The sequence below is a fragment of the Eutrema salsugineum genome, unplaced genomic scaffold (genome assembly GCF_000478725.1).
Source record: "Eutrema salsugineum unplaced genomic scaffold, Eutsalg1_0 scaffold_1, whole genome shotgun sequence".
Classification (NCBI taxonomy): Eukaryota; Viridiplantae; Streptophyta; class Magnoliopsida; order Brassicales; family Brassicaceae; genus Eutrema; species Eutrema salsugineum.
In genome coordinates this window covers 3,600,834-3,616,307 of record NW_006256909.1, presented here as the reverse complement: position 1 = coordinate 3,616,307, position 15,474 = coordinate 3,600,834, and the positions used below count along the sequence as shown (strand labels likewise).

At 36.4% G+C, this 15,474-nt stretch overlaps 4 protein-coding genes and 1 long non-coding RNA gene across 6 annotated transcripts; 3 read left to right on the top strand and 2 right to left on the bottom strand.

The window, feature by feature from the left end:
• Window positions 1–3: 3 nt before the first annotated feature.
• On the top strand, window positions 4–1,156 carry LOC112081837. Of its 2 annotated transcripts, none has more exons than XR_002896730.1 (3): window positions 4–102; window positions 420–537; window positions 629–1,156. It is a non-coding gene; the product is annotated as an uncharacterized LOC112081837 (long non-coding RNA). The 2 variants fall into 2 exon arrangements; XR_002896731.1 differs by lacking the exon at window positions 4–102 and adding an exon at window positions 130–211.
• Window positions 1,157–1,394: 238 nt separating this feature from the next.
• LOC18030235 (pathogenesis-related protein 1C) lies at window positions 1,395–1,958 on the bottom strand. The gene has a single exon (XM_006412524.2). It carries the CDS (start codon window positions 1,956–1,958, stop codon window positions 1,395–1,397), a length of 564 nt encoding a protein of 187 aa, XP_006412587.1.
• Window positions 1,959–3,744: 1,786 nt separating this feature from the next.
• LOC18030234 (coatomer subunit beta-1) lies at window positions 3,745–8,482 on the top strand. Its single transcript, XM_006412523.2, has 6 exons — window positions 3,745–3,873; window positions 4,771–6,827; window positions 7,044–7,553; window positions 7,652–7,737; window positions 7,828–8,035; window positions 8,180–8,482. Exons 2-5 carry the CDS (start codon window positions 4,782–4,784, stop codon window positions 8,030–8,032), a joined length of 2,847 nt encoding a protein of 948 aa, XP_006412586.1. The 5' UTR covers window positions 3,745–3,873; window positions 4,771–4,781; the 3' UTR covers window positions 8,033–8,035; window positions 8,180–8,482.
• A 965-nt stretch (window positions 8,483–9,447) lies between these two features.
• On the bottom strand, window positions 9,448–10,831 carry LOC18030233. Its single transcript, XM_006412522.2, has 2 exons — window positions 10,324–10,831; window positions 9,448–9,963 (listed from the first exon to the last, which is right to left on the bottom strand). The coding sequence occupies exons 1-2, from the start codon at window positions 10,602–10,604 to the stop codon at window positions 9,561–9,563; spliced, it is 684 nt and encodes a 227-aa protein (XP_006412585.1). The 5' UTR covers window positions 10,605–10,831; the 3' UTR covers window positions 9,448–9,560.
• A 2,291-nt stretch (window positions 10,832–13,122) lies between these two features.
• On the top strand, window positions 13,123–15,401 carry LOC18030232 (uncharacterized protein At5g02240). Its single transcript, XM_006412521.2, has 9 exons — window positions 13,123–13,457; window positions 13,634–13,746; window positions 13,831–13,884; window positions 13,984–14,068; window positions 14,229–14,334; window positions 14,473–14,559; window positions 14,650–14,747; window positions 14,830–14,939; window positions 15,134–15,401. Exons 1-9 carry the CDS (start codon window positions 13,184–13,186, stop codon window positions 15,197–15,199), a joined length of 993 nt encoding a protein of 330 aa, XP_006412584.1. The 5' UTR covers window positions 13,123–13,183; the 3' UTR covers window positions 15,200–15,401.
• The last annotated feature ends 73 nt before the right edge of the window (window positions 15,402–15,474 follow it).

Genomic DNA, 15,474 nt, shown 5'->3' with positions numbered 1-15,474 from the left:
GCTTGGTTATGATTGTCTGAACCAAAAATCATCGCTGATTCTCTCGATTCCTTTCTCTTCTCCTTCCCGATCCGAATCGCCGCCTGGCTGAGTTTATCTTCGGTAATTCTCAAGAGCTGTTGTTTCTTTTCAAATCTAGTATTGATCCGCACAAATTTGTTGGGTGTTTTTTTTTGGGGGTTCTGATCAGCTGGAGGTTTTGGTTTGTGGCGTAAGTTAAAGCGAATCTGATTGTAAAATAAAAATAAACCATTTTCCCTATTTAAAAAGGTTTCAATAAAGAATGGATTCCATGAGCGCTGATCTGAAACGGGGTTTGGAAGCTAGTCTCCTCAACAAAAAAAATCTTTGATGTTGGCTGTTTTGTGTGTTTCTTCTAGGCTTTAACGTTTAAAAATTCTTCTTTCATTTTGTTGCAGCTTCGATAGAGAACGCTGAGTACTATCTTTCTGAGTTCACCAAGTTTGATTCAAATCTTCATTCAAGCCTCATGTTCTACCTTCTACGAAGGCAGATATTCTTCAAGTTGCTTATCGAGTAGGCTTTTTGCTAAGGTTTTTTGCCTATGTTTATTTGCCAGCAGCATATATAAAATTTTGTGACTTTTTTTTTTTTTTGTTTTCCGTAGCCACAAGATTTTTTAAAGCAGGAATGATGCTGCTCTTCGGTGATAGAGCGTTAAGCGAAAGAAAAATACCAGAGACTGAAGATTTTATCGATGATGATATCAGACGCCTTACAAGTATAGGCCTTAGAGCCGAGGATCCCATGGCTGGGAGATCAGTACCTTTCGATGTCGCTCCGTTTGCAAATGCTAGCACGAATGAGATGCTTCAGATGATGCAAACCCTAGTCGCAATGAATCCAGATCTGCAGAAGAAAGACATTTCATCTCAGATGCAGACATTACCTTTCTAAGACGACAATCATATATGATAAATCTTAATGCTACTTGCTATGTACCACCACTAGTAGAGTCATTTGCTTCCCTCTCTTCCATAATTTCTTCTTCGTATAGCTTGGTGTGGCCGGACCAGCAAAGCGTCCCTAACTGTAGCCTTTGGTGGTGGAGAATTGATCTAAGCTCTGGTTTTCATGGCGACTAGATTGTGTAATTTTAGCTACGAATTACATGCCCCATGTTTTTTTTTGAAAAGCTAGATAACAAATCACATCATAAACATAGACCACATGATGATATATTTGTGTTTGGTAAACATTTCTTCCGTGACTGGGTTGATTTGGGAGGATCGACTATAAAATTCACCCTTTTAGCTACGAATTATTTCTTTATCGAGAATATCATATTAACATTACTTCAGATGTTTGAAAACCAAAAATCATACATATTTGGGGAAAAAATAAAAGATTGATCAAGTGCATGTAGAGAATATTCAAAAGGGTGATTGTCCAACAATATTACCAGGAGGATCATAGTTACAAATGATAAATGTGTCACCGGTCTTGCAAAAACCAATGGCACAACCAATCCTCAAACTCTTCTTCCACACAAGTTGCGTGTAATGCAAACAATCTCTACTCGCCTTACATCGGTAAGTTCTCCGGTCATAGTATTTCCTCTCCGAGGCCCACGCAACCACCGCATCCCGTGGGGTCCACCCTTTTCCGCTTCCCCAAAAGAGATTCTCACCGTAAGGTCCACCGGAGTGAATAAGGTTGCAATCTCCACGGCGGGTTCGAGCCCACCGGTTGGCGTAGCGGGCGATATTGTTGCTCCATTTGAGAGGAGGGAGACGAAGCTTGGCTCGTAAGGTGTTGTGCTGTCGGAGAAACTGTTGTTGAATCATGGTGTTTCGAGTTATTAGGGTTTTGTATTGAGAAGAACTTAGTGCTGATGTTGTTGGTGTTTTGTTGGATAGGTTTTTGGAGGAGAGACAAGGAAGTGGAGTGGTGATCATAACGATGATGATGATGAATATCAAAGTTTTGTGTTCCATTTGGGATATGAGTTAGATGTGATTCTGCAACCCTCTAGATCTAGTACTCCATATATATACATACACCATTGTTTATATTTTCATAAAGTATTTGTGTAGTACGTATATGTATGTATATAAATATTACACTGTATATATATATATATAATATATCTGATCAACAAAAGAATCTAAACACATGCTAAGTTACTAATGTGCAATGACATGCAAGTGCTAATCATTTTCGGTGGAAGAACATTGATTATTTTTAGGAATAATTCTTTTCAAACAAAGCATAGATAGATAATAGATTATAAAAAGCTATTAAATCATGTCTCTATGAGGTATTTTTTTACTGAATGTTTCTTTTTCACTGGTAAGAAACATTTATCATAACAACGGTCAACGCCAATATATCCCAAGCAAACAGTCGATAAATTATGTGCAACAGCCGAATAAAGCTTTTACTATAAACTCTTAGCTATTAAATTTAAACCTAATTAACACTACAAGAAAACATCACATATTCCTACCAAATATTTCATCAGAAAATCTTAGGAAACCGGCTTTTCCTATCAATTTCCTACCAAATATTTTTGTAGGTTCTATGCCAAAATCGTAAGAAATTTCTTACGAAAATTTTTGTAGGAAAATTTTGGCGGTAGGATATTCGTAGGAAAATACCTACCAAATTACTTCCATCTTTCTACGAAATATTCCTATCATTTTTCTACCACTTGAGATTTTGTAAAAAATAAAATTAATTTTATAAATTAAAAAATTAAATTAATTTCAGAAATTAAATTTAAACTAAAAGATGAATTAACTATTAATTCGATTATTAATATATATATATATATATAGAAACAAATTAATTAAAAGAGAGATGAAGATCTTATTTATAGAGCAGCTTCATCATCCAAATTGTCTCAGATCATCGATGTGGAACAAAACCAAAGTTGAAATGTTCCTACAAAATTTCTACGATTTTCTTACACATAATATTTTGTCAGAAATTGGTAGGAAATTTCCTACGAAATACTTACCAGTATAATGGTCAATTGTATCATATCACTTTCTTTTCAAAGTTTGACCGCGTGGTAGGTTATTGGTAGGAAATATCCTACGAAATTTCGACAAAATTCTTATCACTTTTACTTTTTATCAAAATTACGTAGAAAATTGGTTATAAAATTTCCTACCAAAAATTTCGTCAAAATTTTCATAGGAATATGAAATGTTTTCTTTTGTAGTGTAATATGCCGAATATACGTCTCCAAATCAACTTAGTGGTGCTTGTTCCTAAACAAAAATTTCTTTTAATAATAACTTGTATTACAAACTCGTTTTGATTTTATATATATATATATATATATATAAAAACTAAGTAATCTTTAATCTATGAAACAGTTAAATTACAACATGTTTGCTATGCAGATTTATCAGGCGGATGCTGTGTTAGAGAAACGTGATGCCTGGACTTTTTCTATCTAATTTATTCGTTAATGATCAGCTTACATTATGAAGCTTGTAATCATTGGGTTACATATTGTATAACACTATTATAAGACCAAATATCAAATTACAGTTACTATTGTATTTAGTGAAATGGACTTATTTTGGAAACAATTAAAAAAAACATTGAAATAGATGTTAGAAAAAAAAAATTAAAAAAAAAAAGATTGGACTGGGCTTTTTGGCTAAACATCTGAACTGGGCTTTTAATTAATCAATATTTGGGCCTTTAAGGTTTCCAAATCTAACAAGAGGAAAATCAGGATCCGATTTCGACGAGTAAACATAAAGACGATTTCACCATAAGTACATTTCATCTCACTTTGTGCGAGTGTCTGTTTCCCGAGATCCAAATCTCTCTTCGATCCAAAGTTTTGCAACTCCGCCGATCTCCTCCTCTCTCTGGATCTCCTTCCTTGAGGTTCGTTTCTCTCTTAACCTTCGACATATGACGCAGATTTTATCGAGATCGATCCCCTTTTGCATTTCCTTTTGTGAAAATCTACAGTGCTCGATTTTCTGATCTACATTGCTCGATTTTCTGGGTGGTGATTTGTTTGATCTTGTTGAAATTTGATCCGATTACGTTAGGAACCCGAATTTCATGTTTATGCAGCTGAGTGAGACTGTGAATTATGTAGATTCGATTACCGCTCTACAAATCTAGGGAGTGAAAGCATAGAGATGGCATTTGTTTTGAATTTTCGGTTGATCCGAAGCTATATTGTTCGAAATTGATTCATATTAATGTTTTGGTCGTAGTTGTAGTAAGGTGATGTTTATTGCTGGATCTGAGGATTTAAATTTTTGTCAATGTTTTGCATCTTTCTATCCCTGATTAAACATTTCCGAATTTGATTCTGCGATTACGATGTTTGCTCATGAACCATAGATTGGAGAACAGAGATGCGATCCTAGCCAGTTTTTGTTTTTTCTTAAAACAATAGATTTTCGAAATACAGAGACATGCTTCATTCATTGTATGGAAATTTAAAGAGGTGTAGGTTATTTGCTGGATAGCTATGAGGATACTCTTAAACTTCTTGTATAGAATTTCTATGAGCATGATGAGGAAACTAATAAGGTTCTTTTACTCATTAATTCAAACTTGAAACCGCAAGAAATATTAACATTTTGCATATTTTGTTTGTTACTGTGTGATCTGTAGCTCATTATGTCTGTAAGGATGTGAAAGTCTGATTTTGGGTTCCTGTTCTCTCTATTCACTTTCTATCTATCTTATGTTACAGTGGTACTTTTTCTTGCATGATTTTCCTTTTCATTTGAACTCATAAGCTCTCTCACTTTTTTTATGCAGCACCCAAAAAGATGGACAAATCTTGTACCTTGCTTGTACACTATGACAAAGGGACTCCAGCAGTTGCCAATGAAATTAAAGAAGCTCTCGAAGGAAATGATGTTGAAGCGAAAGTTGATGCCATGAAGAAGGCGGTTATGCTTTTGCTGAATGGTGAAATCATGCCTCAGCTTTTCATAACTATTATTAGATACGTGCTGCCTTCTGAGGACCACACAATCCAGAAGCTGCTGTTGCTGTACCTGGAGCTAATTGAAAAAACGGATCCCAAGGGGAAGGTGCTGCCTGAAATGATTTTGATATGCCAGAATCTTCGGAATAACCTACAGCATCCGAATGAGTACATTCGTGGAGTGACACTGAGGTTTCTCTGCCGGTTGAAGGAGATTGAAATAGTGGAGCCTTTGACTCCATCAGTGTTGCAAAATCTGGAGCATCGCCATCCTTTTGTTCGTAGGAATGCAATTCTGGCCATCATGTCGATGTATAAGCTTCCACAAGGCGAGCAACTCTTCGTGGATGCACCTGAAATGATCGAGAAAGTTCTATCAACAGAACAAGATCCGTCTGCCAAGAGAAATGCATTTCTGATGCTCTTTACCTGTGCTGAAGAAAGAGCAGTGAGTTACCTTCTGAGCAATGTTGACAAAGTTTCAGACTGGAATGAATCGCTTCAGATGGTGGTGCTTGAGCTTATTCGAAGTGTGTGTAAGACTAAACCAACAGAGAAGGGGAAATATATTAAGATTATAATATCTCTGTTAAGTGCCACTTCTTCAGCAGTTATCTATGAATGTGCTGGGACGCTTGTTTCTCTGTCATCTGCCCCTACTGCTATTAGGGCTGCTGCCAACACCTACTGCCAACTTCTTCTTTCTCAGAGCGACAACAATGTGAAGCTGATTTTGCTTGATCGGTTGAATGAGCTTAAGTCGTTGCACAGAGATATCATGGTTGAGTTGATAATAGATGTGCTCAGAGCACTCTCAAGCCCGAACCTTGATATCCGCAGGAAGACACTTGACATTGCCCTTGATTTGATTACTCATCATAATATTAATGAGGTCGTTCAAATGTTGAAGAAAGAAGTTGTGAAGACACAGAGTGGAGAGCTTGAGAAGAATGGAGAGTACAGACAAATGCTTATTCAAGCAATCCATGCTTGTGCAGTTAAGTTCCCCGAGGTTGCAAGCACAGTGGTTCATCTTCTTATGGATTTCTTGGGAGATAGCAATGTGGCTTCAGCACTTGACGTGGTTGTTTTTGTTAGAGAGATAATAGAAACAAATCCTAAGTTAAGAGTTTCAATAATTACCAGGTTGTTGGACACGTTCTATCAGATCCGCGCAGGAAAGGTGTGCCCTTGTGCACTTTGGATCATTGGGGAGTATTGCCTATCACTTTCGGAAGTTGAGAGTGGCATTTCAACCATTAAACAATGCCTTGGCGAGTTACCATTTTACTCTGTTTCTGAGGAATCTGAGCCAACTGAGACGTCAAAGAAGATTCAGCCAACCTCTTCTGCCATGGTGTCCTCCAGGAAACCGGTGATTCTTGCTGACGGAACTTATGCAACTCAGAGTGCGGCCTCTGAAACCACATTCTCCTCACCAACAGTTGTTCAAGGATCACTGACTTCTGGAAATTTGAGAGCACTGCTTCTGACTGGTGATTTTTTCCTAGGAGCAGTGGTTGCTTACACATTGACTAAACTTGTTCTTAGGTTGGAGGAGGTTCAGTCGTCCAAAACTGAAGTGAACAAGACAGTCACACAGGCTTTGCTGATCATGGTTTCTATGTTGCAGCTTGGTCAATCTCCTGCTTCTCCACACCCTATTGATAATGATTCATATGAGAGGATTGTGTTGTGCATAAAATTGCTTTGTCATAGTAATGTTGAGATGAAAAAGATATGGTTGGAGTCCTGCCGCCAGAGTTTTGTCAAGATGATTTCTGAAAAACAGCTTAGAGAGATGGAGGAACTTAAGGCAAAGACCCAAACAACTCATGCTCAACCTGATGATCTCATTGACTTCTTCCATCTAAAGAGCCGGAAGGTAATATTACTTTCTAAACTATCCCTTGCTTCATCGTTTTTATTTTTCCTTATGAATTTTCTGTGGCAATCTGTTCCGTTTTTCTTTTACAGTTCATATCCGATTTTTTTTTTTTTTTTTTTTCATTTTCAAAGAGGGACAACGAACGTTGGTTATATGTTTTTTTATATATATTGCTGTCGCTATGTCAAATTACTGATGATAAGTTTCTTTCAGGGAATGAGTCAACTTGAGTTGGAAGACCAGGTACAAGATGACCTAAAGCGTGCAACCGGAGAATTCACCAAGGACGAGAACGATGCTAATAAACTCAACCGCATTCTTCAACTCACAGGATTCAGTGATCCAGTCTATGCGGAAGCATATGTGACAGTCCATCACTATGACATCGCACTTGAAGTTACAGTTATCAACCGTACAAAGGAAACCCTTCAGAATCTGTGCTTGGAGTTAGCAACCATGGGTGATCTCAAGCTTGTTGAGCGTCCTCAAAACTATAGTCTGGCACCTGAAACAAGCATGCAGATAAAAGCAAACATCAAGGTCTCATCCACAGAGACCGGAGTCATATTCGGGAACATCGTCTATGAGACATCAAATGTAATGGAGCGAAACGTGGTGGTCCTCAACGACATACACATTGATATCATGGACTATATCTCCCCTGCTGTTTGCTCAGATGTTGCTTTCAGAACCATGTGGGCAGAGTTTGAATGGGAAAACAAGGTAATTCGCCGAAACCTATGACACTTTTAACCATTTTCTTTCTTGGGTTTTTGTTCGAGTTCGGTATATCCATTCCCGTTTTGTTCTCTACATGTCAGGTTGCTGTGAACACGACGATTCAAAACGAAAGAGAATTCCTCGACCACATTATTAAATCCACAAACATGAAGTGTCTCACTGCCCCGTAAGTTTGAGGTTCTTCTAATTGCTTCCACATTATAAAACCGAATATGTATCTTAATTACTAATAATTTAAATGATTGTCTATTTGCAGATCTGCAATAGAAGGCGAGTGCGGGTTCCTTGCAGCAAACTTGTATGCAAAAAGTGTGTTTGGTGAGGATGCTCTTGTGAATGTGAGTATCGAGAAGCAAACTGATGGAGCACTGAGTGGTTACATAAGGATAAGGAGCAAGACGCAAGGGATTGCTTTAAGTCTTGGTGACAAAATCACCCTCAAACAAAAGGGTAGCGCCTGAGAGGTTAGCTTAATATAATTAACCATCTTCTCAAAACTTTTTCTCCTCCTTTTCTTATTTTCCACTTTTAATCCATATTGTATATTAAATCCACACACTCCTTAACCGGTATAATTTTTTCGGTACTCTACCAATTGCTTCTTATAGGCTTGGAACGGCGGCGCGCAAGATAACAGGTTTAGTATTACGTACGTTTCTCACGCGTGCTATTTTTTCTTGGTTGAATCTGTTAACTATATGGAGGGGAGAGAGGCGTTTAAGCATATGTAAAGATTGATCGGTTTACTTTCCGGTATGGTACCGATGGCTATATGTGTGTTTTTCTTACAGTACTTGACGATTTTCTTTTATTTGTAATTCCTTTTTTTCCTATAATGCCGTTTGTATTGGAGATTAAGCCGTGAATTTCCTGAAATTTTTAATCGAAACTAGAGTCAAACTTTCATGGTTTTTCTTCCCTTTTTGAATCTCGTTATTATGTTTTTTTTTTGTTAAAGTAGAATCTCGTTATTTCTAAATACTCTGTTTTGTTCTTTCTTGGACTTTTGTTCTTCTTTCTTTTCGTTACTCAAAAGCGTTATTATTGCTTTCATGAGTGAGTTTGAATTTTTTGATCGCCTTTAAACTTGAGAATAAAAATGTATACAACTCGAATGCTTTTATTGCTTTTTAAATCTTTTTTTTTCTGGAAGAATTATAAATTTTAGTACCCTACAGTCTACAGAAAGTCTTTTTGTTTTAGCAACATGTTATCCAGTACTACTTTTTAATACTTAACTGGTGCATGCGATATATTGTATATAATTGTTTTTGTTTTTTTTTCGCGTTTCTCCACTATAGTCTTATAGAGTTATAGTAGCTAATATCAAAAATGTTTAGAGATGCAATAAAAAACAAAAACAAAGCAGGACCACTTCTGATGGCGAAAAAAGAAAGAAGAGAGTCAGGACCAAGTGTAGTTAGAACGAGAATAATTGTACTCAGTTTATATGGAAAATAATAGTAATAGTTTATGCCTCGATTACAATCCCAGCTAAAAATGTTCCGGATGAGACACTGAGAAGAAGGATTTATGCATCGTGAAATTTATAGAGGGTGTAGTTAACAATTGATGCCAGAGAGTTAAAAATGAAGGAATAATATGCCAAAATCCTGAGATTTGTAAATTTTATAGAATATCAGTTTAAGTAGTTGGAACAATATGACTCATGCAACGCAATAATTTTCGGACACCTTATCCTTACTTCACAATCGTACCTAACCTAACCTAACCTAATTTTATGAAACAATTTTTTTGTTTTCAAGTAATGTAATGGTAATTCACCAAAGATATACAGACAAGAAGTATGATCATACTGTTAACTACTTGAGAATAATCAAATCAAATTTATTATTACAATTAAACTTGAAGTAAATTTATCACAAAAACGACAATTTACTTAATCATTCCATTAAATCTTCTAGCACTTGACAAAAGAAAAAACAGAAAGAGAACACAAGAGGGAAAACAAAACAAAAAACAAATGGATTATCGATCATCGTCTTGAAAACTAGTTAAACAAAAACAGCTCTGAGTTTGAACCATAAAATCTCTATCATTACTATTCGTCAGCTTAATCCTCTTCTCTTGCAGCTTACTAGTTTGATCATCGCTACTGTCATCATCATCATCATTATCATTAAAACTATTGTACTTGTGATCCTCTTCGTCAGATTCTTGTAAAGCAAGTAAAGGCATGGAATTAGGGTTAGTCTTGGAGTAGATGCTGAAAGAGGACAGCGATGATCTTCTCCTTAACTTGTTAGCAATAAGTAATCTCCTTCTTTTGTTCAACGGACTCTCCACTTTCTCCAGATCCTTTGCGTTGCTCGCTTCCATTAAATTCCCAAATGATTTCGATTTTCCTATGTAATGGTTTGATAATCCTCGCCTGTACAAAACCGGACATAACCTTCAGAACTTTTACTAAACCAGCTCTGAACATGTAATAACATTCATGCTATTTAAAAAAAAAAAAATTGTAAGATATAATTAACTGCTTAAGCTTAAGCATAAATCAATATCAAGATCATATATACAGGTTGATCTACAAAATCAAACCCGAGAATCTAAAACGAAATTCAGGGATAGATAGACAAATTATTAAACAGAGTACTAGTTATTTACTTTTTTCAGGTAGATAAAGCAAAGTTTTTTTTTTCTCGAAATCGAAGAATATATTCAGGCGAGAGTAAAAGAACCATTAGATTCTCTCTTTTAAAAAATTCAAAGGATGATAAAAGAAACATACTTAATCGGAAGAGAATCTTCCAGAGAGGAACCGAAGGAATCTAGCCATCTCCCTTGCGAAGAAACGGCGTCGTCTTCCTCCTCGTTTTCGCTGCTCCCTCCTGACACTCCGACCGACGAAGAACTCTCCGATAACTCCTCCGGCGGAGACTTTACACATTTTCTTAACCCGATCCGGCTTCTTCCGCCGCTAGATTCCTCCGTCAAGAACAGAGCCGCCGGTACAGCCTTATCCTGCGCCGCCGAACCAATTCCAAACGTCGAACCTGCCAAAAACTCCATTTTTCCCGGCACGGCGATTTCTCAATTCTCCCTAGCCTTCTCCTCTTCGACCTCGATTCCTCCTGTTTCTTAACCAACGGGGCTCAGCTATCATCAATCGGCGATGCGCGCAGGTTAAGAGCTCCAACAGGCGCAGGTTAAGAAGTAATTTCCAGAGAGAGAGAGAGAAAAGCACAGAGATTCCACCGATCGGAGAAGATGGGAAAAAAAAAAGATAAAGAAAGATCAAATTTTCCCGTATAGGAAATAGTTTTTTATTTAACGTAAAATACGAGTGTACGTATTTATATACGTATGACTGACAGTATATGAGTCTCTGTGTTGTATACGCACATGTTCCAAAAATAGTAACCGAGGGAAGGACGCTAACGGCGACTTTGACGTTAGACACGTTTACGATGACGTGACGACAGCAGATTGGTTGGATGTCGGAACATAGCCGGACGTTTCGGGGTTACTGTCTCCGTTAAATACGATGCTGTCGATGGAACCGAAAAGTTAAGTGGTCGTTATTACACCCAACTCAACCTTATCCAATTCCCCTTAATTATTACTAGTATCCTCTTTTTCTTAATTTATAAGGATACATTAAAAACCATTATCAGTGAAACCAGATAAGATTAAAACTAACTGATACTGATGTCTACACGGTTTTTATAATAACTCCCTTCTTACAACTAATCTCACTTGCCACAAAAATACAAAAAAAAAGACATTGACAAATTAGTTGATTACTTGAAGCTCCTCATAATCAAGGAAATATTCAGATTACACCTAGCACTTCCATTTTCCAAGAGAAATAACGTCTCTCACGTCAAGATCAAAGGCTACAATATATTCCCCCCAAAACAAATTGAAACAACCACTTTTAACTTGCGTTACAACGTATGAGGAGTAATAAAATGTATGTATCAAGAAATAGTGTGTGAACAAATGTACGTAATAATAATATGCATAAAATTTGTGTATTGGCTCTAAAATATATCGGTTATGATAGTTACAACAGACGGAGATCGAATACTAAAAGTAGTTATAAACAAACAGCATCATATGGACATATGGTCAAGCCCAATATAGATATAGCCTATAACTGATGTGGAGGATATGGTCCATATCAAATAAAAAAGTCAACAAAATAATATAGATGACCGTGAAAAGACTATCTGGAAATGGTCCAATTTGGGCGTGGACACTTTTTAGCCCAATATCCATCTAGTTATATCCGCTAAATTAAATGGATATTGTGGACTGACGTGGACGGGTATGGACGGCCCAATTGACAGCTCTAGATATGGAAGGATGGTAGTTGAGTTTACGCAATTATGAGAAACCATTGGAAATAAAGAAGTACATGTATAAGGCCCATCTGTTAGCTCGCCAAAACAGAGTATCAATGTACAGTAAAACCTCTATAAATTAATAATGTCGGGACCATGATATTTTATTAATTTATCGTGATATTAATTATTTATAAATTATTAATTATTAATTTATACAGATAATGTTTGTGTACTTAATTAATATACATTTTTTAATTCCTTAATTTTTTATACTAATATTCCATATTTTTATGTTAATATATGAAGCAGCTTTCTTCAATTTATGTTAGTATTCCATTTTTTTTAATTTCTTAATTTTTTCCTCTACATTCATGAACTTGAGGTTTGATTAATCATCTCGGTTATCGGAACAAAATAGATGTTAATACCATACTCGACTATCCTGGTGAAAACGATACATGCTTAGAAGTTCAGAGTTTAGAAGAGATTGTGGCTACTGTCTTTAATGTTGATGATGAAGTTGAAGATGATGCTATGGAACCTTTGACAGCAGTTTCGCGTAAGGAAGCGATTATGGCTTCAAGAACTCTTCACAAATTTTGGATGCAGACTGAGAAGACAACACCAGAAGTTGTTGATGCAATAAGAAAAATTAGAGATGGGTTTCAACGAGATTCCAACTTTCAGAAAAAGCAAACAACAATATATTCATATTTTTCTAGATTACTTTAGATATATTTACCTAAAATTTATAATTATTAATTTATGTTTTTGTTGGGACCATATTTTTATATAAGGGTTTTAAAAAAAAAATATTATCTTATTATTTTATCGAATTTGATGATTTTTTACATTGGCCCAATTCGGGACCAAAGAAATTTATTAATTTATAGTAATTATTAATTTATCGAGTATTAATTTATAGAAGTTTTACTGTAGTTGATAAATTTGCAGTTTAGCTCCTGTGTGGCTCAAATCCTAATTTATGGACAAAGGGTATCAATTTAAAAAAGTTTTGCTTTTTTCATTGATTTGGTATAGAATTTTGTTTATCAAAAGCAAAAATCTTCAAATTATGAGTGAACCAAAAAAAATTGTTGAAATTATTGACTAGAGATAACAGTTTTTAATAATAATTCATAATATGTCTAAAACTCACAAGTAGGAGGAGTCACACTAATCTTTATAAACTTTTATTTTCCTACAATCTGTTTTTTTTTTTTTTGGTTTGACATCAATCTGTTTTGTTTTTTTTAAGTGAACACGAATCCTCTCTTTCTTTCTCTCGCTTGCCCTTTCATGGCTACCATTCTCAGCGTTGCTCGTCCCTCTCACTTCCCTCTTCCCGCTACAAAATACCCAAAAATCTTTCTTAGAGTCCCTCTATTTACGTCCCTGCCACTTCCATCCTCTTCTTCTTCTGGCCTTACTTCTTCCTTCCTGGTTAGAAATGAAGCATCTTTGTCTTCATCTTCCACTCCAATCCAAGCCCTCACAGCAGAAGCCGTCGACTCTTCGGCTTTAGCCTCTTCTTCAAAGCTTGTACTTGTCGTCGGTGGCACTGGTGGTGTAGGTATCATCTACTCTTCTTCAATTTTTGAAATTGGGATGATGAATTTCTCCAATTTTTCATCTTTATTCTTAAAACTGAGTCTACTTAATGATGGTGAATTCTGTGTCGCCTCCTCAAGAACCAACCAGTTGTCTGATGTGTGCAACTTCTTTCTTTGTCCTTTTTTTGGGTATCAGGGCAGCTTGTGGTAGCTTCGTTGCTCAAGAGGAATATTAGGTCAAGGTTATTACTACGTGATCTTGAGAAAGCAACTAAGTTATTCGGTAAACAAGACGAAAATGCATTACAGGTTTGGATGCTATTTTCTACTTTATGAAACATTTAGGACCCACTACTTCCTTCCTTGTTAACCTCTCTCACAAATCCTGTTTAGGTAGTCAAAGGGGATACTAGGAATGCAGAGGATCTTGATCCATCCATCTTTGAGGTTCGTCTTCTTCCATTTGTTCATCATTTCCTCAATTTTGTAATTTTGTTTTGATGCTTGGATTTCAACTGGTTTTGCTTGCTTAACATTGTTGTTTAGGGTGTGACACATGTGATTTGTTGCACTGGGACTACAGCATTTCCTTCTAAGAGATGGAGTGGAGAAAACACACCTGATAAAGTAGGTGAGAACATTTCTTGAACGATAGATCATTTCTACATTTTGTCTCTGTGATCTTGTTTTGTAATCAGTGATCCGGAATTGCATGAAACAAAGGGTCTCTTACATGTCATGTCATGATTGATTATCCCTTTGGGTACTGTGTGGTCCTTTGTGTTCAAAAGATTGGGAAGGTGTGAAGAATCTCATTTCAGCATTGCCCTCATCGGTAAAGAGAGTTGTTCTGGTTTCATCAGTAGGTGTGACAAAGTCTAATGAGCTTCCCTGGAGGTGAGACTAAAGTATCTCTGCTAGTTGCTTATGTTACGCGATGGCAATCCTTAAAGTTGAAATAAGAATGTGTGAAACTGAATATATTTCCTCAATCTATGTATAAATTATATGTGGAGTGTATGTTCTGTTTGACAGTATCATGAACCTTTTTGGAGTTCTTAAGTACAAGAAGATGGGGGAAGATTTTCTTCGGGACTCGGGTCTTCCATACACCATTATCAGGTTTGGAATGAAAGAGTTACCTACCCTCTTTTTCTTTACTCCAAAATGCAGGAAACATTTGGTTTAGTATATGATTATTTTGTATACCAGACCTGGTAGATTGACTGATGGGCCATACACATCATATGATCTGAATACTTTGCTCAAAGCTACAGCCGGTGAACGGCGTGCAGTTGTTATTGGTCAAGGTAAACTTGAGATTCTTGGATGGTCTTGTAGCATGAAAGAAATTTGAGATTGCTTGCTTTACATCGCCTGATTTTGCAACAGGAGACAAACTTGTTGGAGAGGTAAGCAGACTTGTGGTGGCGGAAGCTTGCATACAGGCACTTGATATTGAATTCACACAAGGCAAAGCTTATGAGATCAATTCAGTTAAGGTATCTCGCAAACAGTTTCCATGAAAAGTCTGGTCTGGATATATCTAATAAACTGGAGTTGCTAGTCTGATCAAGAAACATGTCTTAAGACTTAAGGGATGGGTGTCCTTGGAGAATCAAGGCTTTAGCTGATCGTTGGAAATGTTTTGAAAAGATTATTTAGTTTTTGATATGTTTGGGAAATGTGGTTTCAGGGGGATGGTCCAGGAAGTGATACGGAGAAATGGCGAGAGCTGTTTAAAGTTGCAGAATCCAAATGATAAAAGAGGACACTGAGAAATGTGTACAGAGCTGCTGAAGACGACACATATGCCCGATCGAATTGTGTATACACACATACTCTTCTTTTGGTCTTTGTAATAATTATTTCCAAATAGAAGAATTCTTTAATTAATTCATCTGTATAGTCGATGAATATATCGACCAATCCAAATATTAGGTTGCACATAGGATCCTTCCTAACCATTTTGATACAATCTCAATCCCAAATTCAGATTCCGGTTAGACCAAATAGCGACCCGAGTAAAACAAACCT